At 39.5% G+C, this 16,291-nt stretch overlaps 1 protein-coding gene across 2 annotated transcripts in view; it reads left to right on the forward strand.

Moving 5' to 3' along the window:
- CYYR1 (cysteine and tyrosine rich 1) overlaps window positions 1-16,291 on the forward strand; it is a 136,683-nt gene that overhangs the window by 105,964 nt on the left and 14,428 nt on the right. The window contains exon 4 of one of the 2 annotated variants that reach the window (XM_002716774.6): window positions 8,783-11,304. The exons of the other annotated variant lie outside the window; for it this stretch is intronic. Within the exon in view, the coding sequence (XP_002716820.3) occupies window positions 8,783-8,916 (134 nt within the window). The 3' untranslated portion in view covers window positions 8,917-11,304. Of the gene's footprint in view, window positions 1-8,782; window positions 11,305-16,291 lie in introns of those variants that run through there. 2 annotated transcript variants of the gene reach the window in all.

Raw genomic sequence — 16,291 nt, forward strand, 5'->3', positions numbered from 1 at the left:
CCAAAGTTGAAAGACTCGGTTTAGAATTTAAACTATCAGAGAGTCAAACCATTTTAGTCAAAAATTAGTACGTTTAACCAAGGCTGTGGACTAGATCTGATCAAAGTTAGGTACTCACTCAAACATTAAAGATATAACGTAAACAGCTTCATGGTGCAGTTTTTCCAATCAAGACTCATACTGGCAATAGAAAAATGCGAAACCTTCAAGACACATGAAAACTCTCATTAGATAAGTTAGCTACAGCAGCACAGAAAAGAATTGATTATCAGCGTATGAGCCCATTGCTTAAGTTTTTATTAACTGTAAAGAGAAAAACCCATCAAGTTGGAAAGGGTTATCGAATTAAGACTTTTCTCTAGGTCAAGATACCCGCGGAACTCCTCCTCTCTCCTTCTCCTGGCCCGTCGCGTCTCCCTTTTTGTTTTAAAAGATATTCTTTCAGTGTGCGGTGTGCTCGCTCAATTATGCCCTGACCCTGAGGATTGTATGGCAATCCATGGACAAGTTGAACCTCCATTTTTTGGCAAAAGGTGGTAAAGGTTTGAGATGTATAGGCCAGGCCATTATCAGTTTTTAGCACCTGGGGTCTCCCCCAGGTGGCCCATGCATCCAGACAATGAGCAATCACCTGACATTAGGGATACAATTGGACTAGAAGGTTTAATCGGTCCTGCGGTTTCCAATATCTTTAATGCGTTCACCACATATAAGGAATCTGAAAACAACTGGTAATGGCTCAGCAGCTGTAATTTTTGGAAATCCTCATTTGCCGATTCAATTCCCGTACTTGCTTTATACCAGACTCTTTGTTATCGCCACACTCTTCAGACTCACTGCTGCTTTCTGAGCTACTTTCTGCACTAGTACTACTTACTAAGGAGGGGCTGCGCAACTCGGAAAGATCGGGGTACAGTTTTTTCCTAGTTCTTTTCTGACTCTCCTTCAAAGTTTTCCCTTTTTCACTGGCAGCTCTCTCGGAGCGCTCTTCCTGAAGCTCCTCCAAGGCAGCTTGACCGCTCAGAATAGTTTCACTATACCGCTCATCCTCGAGGCATGCTCGCACTAACTTCCATATTGGTCTCACTCCCCCTTCGAGATTACCCTGTTCGAATGCAAAATCCAAATCCCTGCCTAGTTTGTCCCATGAAGGGATAGTAAGGCTTCCCGAAACCCCATACCAGGGTGCAATGGTATCGCAGTTATGTAAAAACCTATGCAATGTACTAGGCTTAAGTTTCAAACCGTTTTCTCAAAGCAGCGCATTCGGCGCCAGAAAAATTGGATGGGAGTGTGAATTACCCATCGTCAAATATTGTACTCTTTCCCTGGCCACGGGTCAGAGCTCCTTCTGCTTTTGTCGCAGAACTTCCTCTGCTTTAATCGCAGAGCTATCCTCCCGCTATTGTCGCAGGACTGCCCGCTCTTATCGCGGATCCCCACCTTATTTTCCTGGGGGACTTACCAGCGCTGCCCTGACTGCAGGAAGTTCTGAGTTCGCGTTTGAGATGGTTCCCCGTACGGGCCACCAGTTGTCGCGTCCCTCGACCAGCAAGGAAGACGCAACCCGAACTCTTCTTCAAGCAGTTTATTCAGGAACCTTGAACAAGCTTCTTCTTCCGCCTCCTTCCCTCTCCCATCCCTCTTATAGCCATCAGCACACCAATCAAAAGCAGCCAAGTGGCAAGGATTGATAGGTACAGCAATGCGGAAGCCGGAAGGGAGCTCAGCCATCTCCTTATTAGGAGTTGTTTGTTTCTCGCCAGTCCTTCCGGGAGAAAGGAGCCGGCGCCATCTTTAGGGCGCCGTGCAATGGCTCCCCACAGAGGAGGGCCAAGGAGGTGTTTGAAGGGAATGAGCAAGAAGAAACACTAGGGACTGGCATTGTGGCATAGCGATAAAGCCATGCCTGTGACACTGGCATCCCATATGGGTGCAGGTAAGAGGCTCAGCTGCTCCACTTCCAGTCCAGCTCCCTGCTCATGTGCCTGGAGAGACAGTGGAAGATGGCCCAAGTACTTGAGCCTGTGCACTCATGTGGGAGACCCAGAAGAAGCTCCTGGCTCCTGGCTTCAGCCTGGCCCAGCTCTGGCTGTTGAGGCCACTTAGGAAATAAACTGTAAGATGGAAGATTCATATTCTCTCTCTCTCTCTCTCTCTCTCTCCCCCCCCCCAACACACACTGTCTCTCAGTGGACCTCAACTTTCACATAAATAAGTAAATCTTTAGAACCAGTGGGTGGAAGATTCTCTTTTCTCTCTCTTTCCCTGCCCTCATCCCCCCAATCCTCTTTGTCACTCTGCCTTTTTAATAAAGTGAATGTAAAAAAAAAAAAGAAACACTAAAACAATAGTATCAAAACGGAGATGTGAAATGACTGAAGAAATATGTAAAGTCCACCACACTTAGGAAAACGGTCATTCACTTAATGAAGTGAGAGCAGTCGGCATGATTGTGTGTTTCTCCTGCCGTATTATGCCTCTGGATATACATCCAAGGTAGCCAAAGTGTTGAATTTAATCAGTGCTGGCATTTGGCCATGCAATGGGAGCGATAAAGTGATAAGAACACTGACAATAGAGACAGAGAAGTGATTTTAGTGCTGGACCATAAATCTATGCTGAATGAAGAAGATATATGAAGCCTAGAAAGAGATGGAATCAACTTAGTTTTTTTTTTTTTTTTTTTTTTTTTTTAGTTGGCTATCACTAAATTGAAAATCTGGGTGAGATCCAAAATGCAGAGGAATAGGTTTTCTAGAAAGATAAATGCTCTATGTTTGTAGATTAAGATGTACAAAATAGTACAATAATTGATTATGATGCAAGTGAGGAAAAGATTACTGAATGCAAAAGAGTCAAAAGACTGAGAAGCAGGCTTACGTGGGTACTAAAATACTAAAAATGATTATAGAAGCCATTGTGGAGAGAAAAACTGTGGACCAGAAGCTAAGTCTTTAGTGAATAATGGTTTGGGTTAGGGAGGTCTGCAGATATAGAAAGCAAGGAGGAGTAGAGGGTAGCATGTGTACTACCGAAGAGCTCAGGATTTTAAAGAGATAGAAGAGGTTATGGTTTAAAAAATGTCTGCAGAGATCACAGATGCCTTGAGTGCTTTCTGTTCCACAAGGTTGTCGGATGTGGGAGGGAAGAACAGCTCTGATTGGGTATTGCTATCACAGAAGCCATCGTCTCGTGGGAAATCAGATTTTAATCAGATTCAGAGGTGAACTACTCAGGGAGAAAATTATTTCACACGTTCCTCTTCCTTCTGAAAACTCCAAAATCTACCCTCTCCAACCCCTTCCCAAACCTTTCTCACTCTTAGCAGATGATTTTTTTTCAACCCACCCTAGTTCTGTGAGAGAGCAGACACAATCAGAAGAGAACTTTCCTGTATTCTGGCCTGGGTTAGGAGGACAGGAAATGCGAGGAGTGAGGAAGCACCAGACACTTCCAGAAGCAGAGCAAAATGGGGCGGGAAGTTCAGGGAGCCAATCAGATGAGATGTGCAAAGCCTCCCGGGAAGAAGGGTCCACAGAGAAGGATGTTCTGGGAGCTTGTCCTCCTGGTGACAGAGGGAGAAAAACCTTCATAGAACCTGTGATGATGTTACCTGAGAGGAAAGAGAATGACAGGTGTAATGCATCTTACTGTCTTAGTCTATGACAGGGGAAAAATGGTTGGTATATTTGTGTGGGCTGGGGGCCAATGCAGGTCTTGCCAGGACCTTTGTGGGCCTTTGTTGAAACCTTTTGCCCTAAGTGAAGTGTAGGCAAATTTTGAGTAGTGGGATTTGTAGTGTAATGGAGAAGCAAATTTACTCTCAGCAATAATATTAAAAATTGTCTTAAATAAGTAATGAAGTTCTTCTGTCACGCCAGGTATTTAAAGCCAGTAATAATTAAAATGAGGTGTCTCTGATACAAAAAGATACACTTTGGTAATTGGAATAATACAAATAAATTATAATTTATGTACTCTAAAGATGACATGACAAACTCATGTGAAAAAATGAAGGTTGTTAAATAGATAATTTGCTTAACCAAAATAAAAAAAATTAGAAAAAATGAACTTTGATGTAAGACTATATCAAATAAAATACTATATATAAATAAACCATTAAGTATATTTTAAGTGATAAGTAGAATGACATGTATCAGATATCTGAAAAAGAAAGCTAAGTATTATACTTGCAAAAAACACAGAACAGTTAAAAAAATGAATAACCATGTTTTGTTATATACAATTTTAGTCTTTAGTATCTCAATAAGGGACACATTATATAATAACAAAACCATTTGACCAAGAGTTATTCTTGAGAAAAAGATAAATAATGTCATTTGATTGCTTATATTGTGTTATCCTAATTATTTCTCATTCTAATTAAAATTCCAGTTCATAAATTATCAGGCCAAAATGAAAAAAGTTCACCCAAATTCCAAATAGTAGACAAGATGTAAAAAAATGCCAAACCCAGCTGTTATCAAAGAAAGGTGAAAACTGTGGAATACTACTCAGCCAGGAAAAGAATGAAATCCTGTCTTTCACACCAAAATGTATGCATCTGGAGACCACCATGTTTAGTGAAATAAATCAGTCCCAAGTGACAAACATGATATATTTTCTCTGATTTGTGGTAGCTAATATGTAGAGTACAAAAAATGTAATGTATATGAGCAAAATTGACATTTTGAGATTTGGTTATTGTTTATAGCCATTGTGTATACTCTTGAAGAAAAGTGGTTTTTCTATTTAAAAATAAAGTTTTATTAAATTACCAAAATATTAAATGATAGCGTGTCTGTATGCCTTGCTATTCCCCTTTCAAGATGAAGCAATTATTTTTTAAAATAATTTCACAATGTGCGCTAAGCAATAAAATTTATATGCTATTTAAGCAAGGTGATCAACTTCCGAAATTTTATTCTAAAGAAATAATTCAAAATCATTTTAAAGTCTCTGTGTAAGAAGATATATATCACTCATTTATTTATAATAATAAAAATATTTAAACTCGAGGTAAGTGAACTGTCAGGGTAATAATCCCATCATCAAAAAATGAAGCCATTAACAAATAAATTAATGAAGATTTGTAGAAGAATGAAAAAGGCTATTTTTGTAACTATAATAAAATACCTGCAGTAGGCTAACACTTCAAAGAAAAGAGGTTTATTCTGACCCACAATTCTGTAGGTAAAATGTCTTGTCTGGTGATGGCCCTCTTGCAGAGTAAGTCCCAAGTGGCACATGGCGTCACATGACAAGACACAGGGAGTGAGTGTCCGTATTTGGGTAGAAGACCTGTAGTCGCTCTCCCTCTTTATGTAAAGCCACCGCCAGAATGCAGTCATGGGGGCTCCACCCCCCTGATTTTTATCTAATCCTGATCCCTTTTCAAAGGCTTCATCTCAAAACACCACCACTGGATTAAGTCCTCCCTTTTATTGCTTCACCATAGGGAATATATTCCAACACCTGCAGCTTTACAGACACTCAAGCCCTGTGCAAAACACAGCAAAGGCTAATGTCATAATACAAAGCAAAAAAGCCTGCATCATTTTATGTGAGTACAGGGAAATACTTATACACAAATGACTAGAAGAAAGCATATAAAGGTATTGTTTTTTAAATTGGGATTAAAAAAACTATGGATGAGATTGTCTTGTTTCTCTAATTTCTAAATGCATCCTCCCACTACATCAGCTTTAGAGACATTCACCTGAGTGGGATGAAAACGTTAAATTTCTCCTCTAAATTTCATAGCATCCCTAAATCTTTTAATATTAGAAACAACCACCCCAGACATTGAGGATAAATGGCATGTTTACCCTACTTAAGTCAGAGAATTGGGATTTTAGTTATGAAATGATTTCAGAGGCACTGTTATCTCCAGCTTTATCTATACATCTTTTAAAGATGATTTGACCTATAAAAAAGAGTAAAACCTCTTAAGATTAATCAGGGAATCTAAATTTGAAAGCTTAAAAATTTGCTTTTTAGTGAAACCTTATTATCTGCAAGAAAGAAAAAGGTATTATTTCAGAACCTTTCCCAGTGGTTGATAGTCTAAAAGATGTGCTGAGTTTTTTTCAAAATACCACTTTTCAACATTGGATCACTACTTTACCAAAATTCAAAGGTTATAGGAATGAAAAAAATCACTGTTTCCTATCTTAGAATTTCTGTTCAATATGCAGCTGCATAAACCAAAGGGACTCTACTGATGTGTCCTCCAGCAGTGTTTATGCAGATGGCAGAGTACAAACACTTTGTTAGCAATGCACAAACACACCGTAGCTTCATGACAGGGAATAATGTGGATCATAATTAGCAGGCCTGTGCTCCTTGAGTGGGACGCAGGAAAAAGCTGCAGCATAGAAATAAGGTGGAATCACATGCTTGTAAGAAACAGCTCAATGGGTATCCAGCTGGATCTGTCCATTTTACAGGGAGGCTGCACGTCCATTTTTGGCTAAGATGAATGTTATTATAAAGCTCTTTGTCTCACTTCTCCAAGATAGAATGAAGCAGGGCAGTGGATGTGAGGCAGAGGGACTTTTTGTTTGAACTCCATAGGCGTTAGTCTGGTTTGTTGTAGAAAACAGAACTTGGAGTAACCCAGCTGCTGGGGGTCTGAACAAACTATGTGCACTCTTGCTGATTGGTTGACTGGGCTATGTTATCAGCTGAAAGGGCTGCTCAGCCCACTAGAAACCTGTCAACAGAATAGTGCTCACGGGACATCCCACTCAGTTCTGTGGCTCCATCTTCCTCTTTTCTCAAAGTGACCCAGTTTTCCAGGTATAGGGGGATCAGAAAATGGTTTAAAGCATCAAGCTCTTACGCAGAGAGGCAAGCCAAAGGGATCTAGAAGAAAACAGTTTTCATCTGCCTATCAATGGAGGCCCTATGTTTGTGCCTATTCATCAGAGCATCACCAAATCTTGGAAGGTATTTAGAAAAGTTGAATGAAATCTTTGTTCTTTTCTGTCATTCTTATATTAAAACATTGACCAGTGGGGCAAGCATTTGCCTTAGGGGTTAAGATGCCTATGTCCTGTGTCAGTGTGCTTGGGTTGGATAACTGGCTCCTGCTTCCAGCTTCCTGCCAATGCAGACCCCAGAAGGCAACAGTGATGGGTCAAGTGGTGGGGTTCCTGAAATCCACATGGACATCTGGATTGAGTTCCAGACTCCTGACTTTGCCTTGGCTCGACCCCGGCTATCATGGGCATTTAAGGAGTGAACAAGCAGATGGGAACTTTCTCTCTCTCTCTCTCTCTCTCTCTGTCTCTCAACTATATAAAATTTTTCATTAAGGATGATTATATAGAAAAAAATTGTCAATTCTTTCCATTATTTTGTTACTAGTCTTGTGATTTAGGCTACATTCATAATTAGCAGTTAAGGCAATTTCTTAGTAGAATCAGGATCTGGTAATGGTCCATGGGTGATGACCCATGGCAGTCATCAGATTGGCTGCTGAAGAGTTGCTCAGCTATTGCAGAATAATTGGTTCTTAAAGCCATGGATGAGTTTAAGCTCAAGCAGTCTCTCTTCCAGCTTTGGAGATGGGAGTGAGATCACTACAAAATAGACATACATACATAATCATCATAAAGTATATACACTATGATTGAAAAGCACAAAGACATCTATCACAGTAAAAATTAAAGAAAATTTTCTAATAAAATTAGAAAATTAAATTCTTTACTCTCATTCTCAAACCTGCTTATTCTCCTTTTGTTTTTTCCTTCTTATTTCTATAACTCTGAGTTATGGGGGTTCCCTACTGGGTACCCAATACCTTGACCCTTTCTTTCATTTCCTTCATCACCTAGGCATCACCATCATTTCTTTCATCACCTAGGCACTTGGCTGCTCGAGGGGCCTTATGGGATTTTTTCGCTCACTGAGATGAGCGTCTAATAATCTCACACATTTGCCAGTACATCACCCCACTTTTTCTTCAGTCTTCCTCAGTCCATAGTGCTGAGAAAGCTGGCTTCCCAAAGCATATTCATTGGCATATTCAAAAGCTGATTCATCACCAACATGGGGTCAGCTTTGGTACAACAGTTAAGATGCCACTTGAAATGTCATTCCATATCAGAGTGTCTGGTTCAAGTTCTGGCTCTGCTTCCAATCCAGCTTCCTGCCAAAGCATCCCTGGGAGGCAGCTGGTGATGGCTCAAGTAATTGTGTCCCTGCCACCCATGTGGGAGAATCGAATTGAGTTCTTGGGTCCTGACTTCAGCATGACCCAGTTCTGACTGTTGTAGTTATTGTGACATTTGTTCCATCAGGCAGATGGAAGATATCTGTCTATTTGCCTGTTTCTGTGTCTCCCTCTGTTTCTCTCTGCCTTTCAAATAAAATTAAAATAAATGAATTTTCTTAAGACTCGTCTTGGAGATTATGCAACCAGACTCCATTAATCTTTTCTCATTTCTTCCCTCTAGGTACTTTTTGCTTGAACAAAAATGTTAACTTACTTCTGCTGAAACTCGCATGATTTCTCAGATTCTTCTCTCTCCACCCCTTCAGCATCATCTTCCCAAAAAAACTTTTCCTAAGCATTGATTCTACATAATCTGACCCATGGCACCACATTTTAGAGCCTACCCCCTTTCATACATGTGTCCTTTGACCTGATAAAGCTAAGAATTTTATAGATGAAAATTATGTCTCTTCCCAAAGTTTGCAGCCCAGTAGCTCAACTCAGTAAACCCTCAAATATTTGATCAATTCCTGATGCTCTTTTCCTTTGCTTTTTCAGTGGCACCACCCCCGTACAGTTGCGACTACGAGATGGAATACTGTCCAGACTTGCCCCCTCCATACTCCCCAACCCCACAGGCATCAGTACAGCGCTCTCCACCTCCTCCTTACCCTGGAAATTCAAGGAAATAATCCTCCAGAACAGAATATGTGCCAATCAGTGACCTTCCCTGGAATCAACGCCTCTACTCAGAAATAGGCAGGAAAGGGTTTCCCTAAGGAAGGTGTTTTGGGTCAGCTAGTATTTGAGGCAGAATGTTCCCATGAAGAGATATGGGGTTCTGATCTTGCTCAGAGCTGTCCCCATCACTATATTTTAAGAGATTTACTGATTCACTTCAGCACATTTGAGAGAAGAGTAATGAGATTGACAGAATATCTGATAACCATGTTTTTTAAGGTCTATTTGAAGGAAATTTCAATATTGATTCTGGAAAAGAGAAGACTTACACAGAACAGAAGAATGGCCCAGGCCATACAAGGAAGCAACTCTATTCGACATAGCTCTGAAAGTTGGAACTAGAATGTTTATTCTTTCATTCATCAACAATGTGTAATGTGTGCCTGAAAGCCCACTACATGCCAGGCACTGTGTGGGGCATTGGATGGAAGTTTGAGGACGGAAACTTTGATTTTGGTTTTAAAAAAAGCAATTGGAGCTTCCTCATCAACTGGATCACTTTGTGACACTTCCCTACTACCAAGACTTCAGAATCCATCTAACCATCTGGTAGAGAAATACTCCAGAAGTGGTTTCTGCCTCAAGTATATGTGGGTCCCTTGCACCCTCAAAGCTCTGCTTATATTTTGCGTAGGTGTGAAGTGAATCTTTATCTCCTGGAGTGAAAACAACAAGACTGGTGAATGTTATTTATTTAACTTGAGAGCTAAAACAGGATCAAAGGGATTCTACAACTGCTTGAAACCAAGAACTCTTCGACATCAGCTACTGCCATCTAAAAATTATCTGGCCTTGGTCAATGAATTCAAAGATTTTCCAGCTGTGGCCAAAAAAAAAAAATTGTAGCAAGTTCCATAGGCAACATCCATAGGCAACAACTACTACGCTTCAAAGTAAAAGATGAGAAGTCAAATATCACCATGGGATTTCGTGTCAGGGAGCAAGATCTCAGGACTATCATGAAGTCTGTGCAAGCTTACAAAACAAAGAAAGGGAAGCGAAATTTGGGTTCCTGTCTTTGGAATTCCATTCAAATGTAGCTTAGACAATTTTTTCTTTCTCTTTTACAGAACTTTGATAATATATGCTACTGAAAAAAATATACACTTAATGGAAAAGGATAAGGTACTGACATCAGATTGTTGCCTTTTATCAAAATGCAAATTTTATGAAGTGCCTACCTTTATATATAAAAGGATTTCATAAATAATTCTTATGTGCCATATTTTGCTGCAAGTGATATTAATATTAATCTTTCTATGTGGGTCCTTACATGTGTTTAAAAATTGCATGAAAGAGGACTTCAAAATGTCAGTGGAAAATGGAGTTAAACAATATGCACATTTTCCATGAACTTTTTAAAGCCCCCATCCCTTTGTACTCGGCCTTGAAACAGATGATCAGATTTTTGTGTCACTTACAATTAAATCTAAAATATTTAATTCAAGATTATCATCATATTTAGTCAATATCATCAACAATTTAGTCAAACTGCAAGACAGTGCTCAGAATTTTGCTGAATAAAACAACCAAATAAAAATGCCTTGTTATAAATTATACTACCTAGAGTTGTGATTAGGAAACTTAATATGTTTCCTATTTTACTCTTAAAAATAACACTAAAAATAGAAATATGTTGATTTGACTGAAATATAGTCTAACTGTCTATGAGATCTAAATGCTAGATATGATTTGAATGACTTTCTTGATGTTCAGGCACTGATCATTTTCCTCCACTTGAAGATGCAAAGTATTCACAACTTCCACGCTATTCTAGTGAGGGACTCCCTGACTTACATGAAATTTCTAAGCACATTTTTATTAGTAGATATGTTTTAATTTATTTCTCCTCTGCAAGTGTGATGAGACTCACTTACACTGCAGCTGTGTTGCTCAAAGTGCCAGGGTCTCTGTGATGTTATTATAACTTTTTGTTGCAGATACACCATATATTCTTTAAGAGAAACTGAAAAGATCATGTTTATTATATGCCTTTTATGTTCTTCAAATACTACCCGCATAAAAGCCATTTGAGTCTATATCATCTCTTTTCTTAGAGTTGTTTATGGCTGCCCTGAAGGCATCTCACAAACCCATAGACCTATAAGGAATGAGTATTTTTACTATTTGTATTTAATGTCAGAATAATATAAACGTTCACGTTACCAGTATAGATTTTTGGATTTCACTGATTGTTTTCATAGATTATGTTCTTTGGGAGAAAAATAGTATATGATGTAAAAGCTTTGAATTATGATTATTTAAAAACTAACATATTTGCTGTGGCCAAAGTGTTTACAATAAGCAATAAAATTGAAGAACCATTATAGTAAAGGTTATATTTTAATTGTCTTGAGTACATTTTTTTCACCTCCATTCCTGCTTATTTAGCCACTTGTTCTGTATAGAAGGCATAAACTTTATTTTGAATCCTGTCCCCTGCCTGTGTGATTTAAGACAGGCCACTTTGTCTCTCTGATATTCAACTGGAAATGTAAAAAGAAAATGCATATTATTGGGTTTTGTGAAAATTGGATATATGCAAAATATATATGCATATTGAATATATGCAAAATTCTAAGTATAGAGTCTGGCATGTAGAATATATTCCATAAATAGGAGCCAAGAATAAATCAACAAATGAACAATATGTGAACAGTTTCTAGAACTGTGCTGTATAAGAGAGTGGTCCCCAACAACATAGGGGCATTTAAATTAATTACAGTTAAGGAAAAGTACAGTTTCTTTGTCATACTATCACCATTTCAAGTGCTGCATAGCTTTGTATGGATAGTGGCTACCTTGTGGATAATGCTGCTCTAGAGAAATCTATGTAAAATGCAATTAAATAGCAAGAAGTCATTGAGAATTCTCCAGGAAGAACTATGGACTTTGTCAATTGATTATGATGTCCTTCACTGATATGTTTGTAGACAGCATCGCTATAGAGGCAAGGCTGTGACCTGTGGGAACCCAGGAGCCATGAGAGACTCACCTTGGCTCTCTCCAAATCCAGGAGAGGGAAAGCTCTTGGAATGACTGAAGAGCTGTTGATAGAAGGCAGGCTCTGGATCTGGTGTTGGAGTGGGTGATACAGAATCGCAGTCTGTTTTCAGAATCAAGTCAATTCTGTAGCTGCCTTCTGCACTCTAGAAGCCATCACAGGAGTTTCCAGGGCTGCCCACATCTTCCTAAGGTACACCATTGTGCTGTGCCCTTCTGTTTTTTCATTATCCCATTCCTTCCTTACCCCCGAATAAAGGAGAGCAAGACTTACAGCATACAAGCACACTTTACTCTGTTTGTCCTTGTTTAGCCAAACTCATTTATTCCAAGCCTTGGCTGTAGGTGAAGTGGGATCTGGCACAATCCAGATGATACATTTAGCCTATCACATACTGAAGCTCTTGGTGCTATTTTTTTGAAAAAAAAAATATTATTTGCGAGACAGAGAGCTCCCATCTGGTTCATTCCACAGATATGTGCAATACCTGCAGCTGGGGCTGGAGCCTAGAGCAGGGACACAATTCAGTATCCCATGTGGTTCACAGGAACCCATGACTTGAGCCATAACCATGCTTCTTGATGTGCACAACAGCAAGAACCTGGAGTCAGAAGACAGAGCCAGGAACGAAACCCAGGCGCTCAAATGTTGGACCTGGACATTTTCACTGGGATCTTAGTAGGTCAAATGGCTGTCTCCATTTTACTTTTCACCTTACTTGAAACAGCCAACACCAGAATGCCAAAGTCAAATGATCTTCAAGCTCATCCTGGAGGCTTCTCAGGGCTACCAGATCCTCAATTAGAGCATGCATGAATAGACAGTGTTTATTTCCTGATCGGTCTCAAGCTGCAAGGGTGAGTATGAGCTTGTCCAGTGTGTTTCTGTGGCGACACCACTATGCGGGATGTTTCCGTTCAAGTGCTGTAACTTTGAATAGATCCCCAGATGATTCTTATTCTACTGTTCTCCAACCCCGCCCCTAACTTTGACACCCTCTCATGCAGAAGAAAGAACCAAGACTTCAGGACAAGAGACAATTTGTTTTCTCTCTCATTTCTATCATTTTTAAACTAACTGTTCTGGTCCAACTTCCTGAATTTCCATAGTTTCAGTTTCATCGAAATGTGTGAATAGCACCACTCTTGCTAGGTTGTGGCAATGAATGCAAACACTGTATGTAGAACATACACAAAGTTCCTATCTAGGTTGGTGACTCAGACACACACAAATCTACATGCATATTCTCTTTCTAAACTTTGTGCTCCGCTCCCAAGCCTTCCACTTCTATAATCAGGCATGCCAAATAGCCACTTCTGTGTAACGGATTAGGGACTTGAAACACCATTAATTATCTCCATTTCCATAGATCTGAATCTGACATGGCTTATTTGGGACCACTGGCTCAGGAACTCTGACAGTTGGCAGTCAGCTAGGGAAGGCTCTGCTTCCAAACTCACGCCCACACTGTCACTGAGAAGATTCCATTCCTCCGAGGCTTTTGGCTAGAAGCTACCCCCAATTCCTTACCACATGCTCTCTCCTTAGGACACCTTCACTGGGGTCCATTTGCTTCCCCAGGGCAAACAAGCACTAACAGCCACAGAGTGAGAGGTGCTGGTAAAATAATGCTAGCAAGGCGGGAGTTGTAAGCTTCTGAAATCTCATCTTGGAAGTGCTATCCCATCACTGTTAACCATATTCTGTTTCTTAGAATCAAGACACTAGGTTCAGTTCACACAAAAGAAGAGAGGATTACATGAGGACACAGAAAGCCAAGTCAGAGAGCTTTCAGGGTCAGCATGTCAGTGTACCGTAACAAGGATATTTTATCTCATTCTCCTTAATCCATTATTTGGAGTTTGGGCAATGCAGAAAATAATACCTTCCCTCTAACAAGAATGTGCCAACTCAACAGCTGAAAGAAACCCAGCACTGTGTTTAGCTGTAATCAAATTGCCTTAATGGAACTGACAAGGGTAGAATGGAGCCAGCAACATTCAAGGGCCATGCCATGCTAACTGGATAAGTGCCACATTCCTCAGGAATATTGAAAACACACACACAAAGTTTGTATTTCTGATACACTTCATTTGTGAACTGCACTAAAGCACATCACACTTGGCAGGAAATGAAATACACCACACTTCACACACCTTAATGGGCAAGTCCTAACATAGTCCCAGTTTTAAACTTTGTTTCAGCTTTGTCCCAAGATATTTCATCTTCATCCAGGAAAGAATTCTGAGACAAGTTTCCAGATGAGTGTTCACTGGATCAAGTTGCTGCTTAACCTCATCCTGAATAGTTTTGCTAATGATGAAGAAATAGCAAATCCTAGGATACATAAGCCACCACGGAGGCCTGGGTTAGGAAATCTTGCTTTCTCTGGATGCATGATGGAACAACTGGTTACAAACGCTATTCACAGTCCTCCTCTTCTTACCCAAGCACGAGGCTGTGTCACTGCTGTTTCTAAATGTGACGAAGAGACTGGGGCATCGTTTTCTGAATGTCTGGTAGTAGATGATAAATGTATATGAGATCATGTATTGTTTCTGTAGTCTTAAAGATAGAAAATTTAATATTTTTCTGACTAAAATACAAAAACAATCATTTGATCTAATGTCCTGTTTTTGTGCATTCTTATCAGTTAATGTCTTGATTGTCACACAGTTTGTGTAACAACTTTCCTGTGGACTTGAAAGCAGTTCAGTGTTCAGAGCCCAACTCATTCTGCTTAACTTGTGAAAATTCATTTGGAGATCCTCTTCCCCCCATATCCCTCACTGCCAACTGAACCCATGCCAATTCCTTCCTTCCCTGCCTCGGAGTAGATAAGCCTCACATGTATTCTGTGGAAACTTTCCTTGACTTTCCAGATCCAGCCAAAGGGCATGTGCTCTGAGCAGAGAACATGAGTAGTTCTGTAGTCAGAATACATGATTTCCCTTCTTTATTTTGGACCCCTAATAGGTTTGTCACAGATTGGATTAAATATCTGTTTCCACTATAAGGTGGTTAGTTCTTTGAGAACAAGAACTGTCTCTTAGGCATTTGAATTCTCCAAAGGGTGCCTACTGGATATCTGAAACATGAAATGAATGATTATAATGAATGTCAAGAATTTGGGAAGGTGTTTATAGTGAATAGATTACTCTCAGCAGGGCTCATAATCCAATGTGTAGGTCAAAGAATGGACAAAAGACTGGAGTCTTACTGTTGTTTAATGAATGCCACACATTAATCCAGATACCAGTGAATTTTGTCATGAAGCACAGGATGAACACATGTCCAATATGTGGGAACAAAATAATAAGCCACTTTGGAACAGGTGCCTTTATAATTCTCCAGAATAAATTGAGTTTCTCATTTTTTTTTACATAAAAAAGATTCCAACTAATATCAGAAAAGAGATAGCCTTATAAATCACATTTCCGTAGAATGGATTTTAGGGTACTTTCAACTTCAGAATCAGTGTCCAAAGGAGTCAGTAAAGGCATTTTTACTAAAATAGCATGCTATAGTTTTTACATCAGTACTTCTTCAGGGAATGTTGAAAAATTACTGAATATTTTGAAAAGGCAAACAACTAAAACCAGTTGGAATGGACAATAAAATGGCAACTAGCTTTTGGCTATTATTATTTCATATATGGGGAGAGCAATCATGCAATTATCCAACTTCTAAAAAGCAGTAATAACTCTGTATAATTGATTCCCAATAGAATCATCCACAGGAATGTGTTACCTTCAATAATAACAACAAAATGTGTGTGTGTGTGTGTGTTCAAGCATTGTTCAAAGCAATTTAAATTTAATTTACATTCAATCATCTGCCAGCTTGCTGATGTGTTACCATTATCTCCATTCTTATGAATTAGAAACTGTAAAAGTGCCACTTCATAGTCTAAATTGTTTTTCTTTCAAAAAGGTAAAGTTTGAATGCTGCAAAGAAAAGCAGGCAAATTTACTCTATTTGTAAAAGAGACCTGCAGTGCTGCCTTCCCATGGACATGGACGCAGCCTTTCCAAGACTTGAGCTGCAAGTGGATGATTATGCAGGTTTGAACAGGCTCAATGACTCATACTCTTCACTTTGTCCCTCTGTTGTAATTAATCACTTAGCGTCCATCAATTCCAGTTTTTATGTACACTGTGGACAAGACAAAGAATGAACGGACTCTTTAATCTCTGGGACACACCTGGTCCCAGTGACCACCTTCACCTATTATCTCCCAAGTTGACTTTCACCTGCATATAAGAAACCACTATAAATTTTCCATGGATGCTCTATATATTTCCCTTTGACAATGATGAAAG

Source organism: Oryctolagus cuniculus, chromosome 4, assembly GCF_051225735.1.
Source record: "Oryctolagus cuniculus isolate XC-2025 breed Fujian yellow rabbit chromosome 4, ASM5122573v1, whole genome shotgun sequence".
NCBI lineage: Eukaryota > Metazoa > Chordata > Mammalia > Lagomorpha > Leporidae > Oryctolagus > Oryctolagus cuniculus.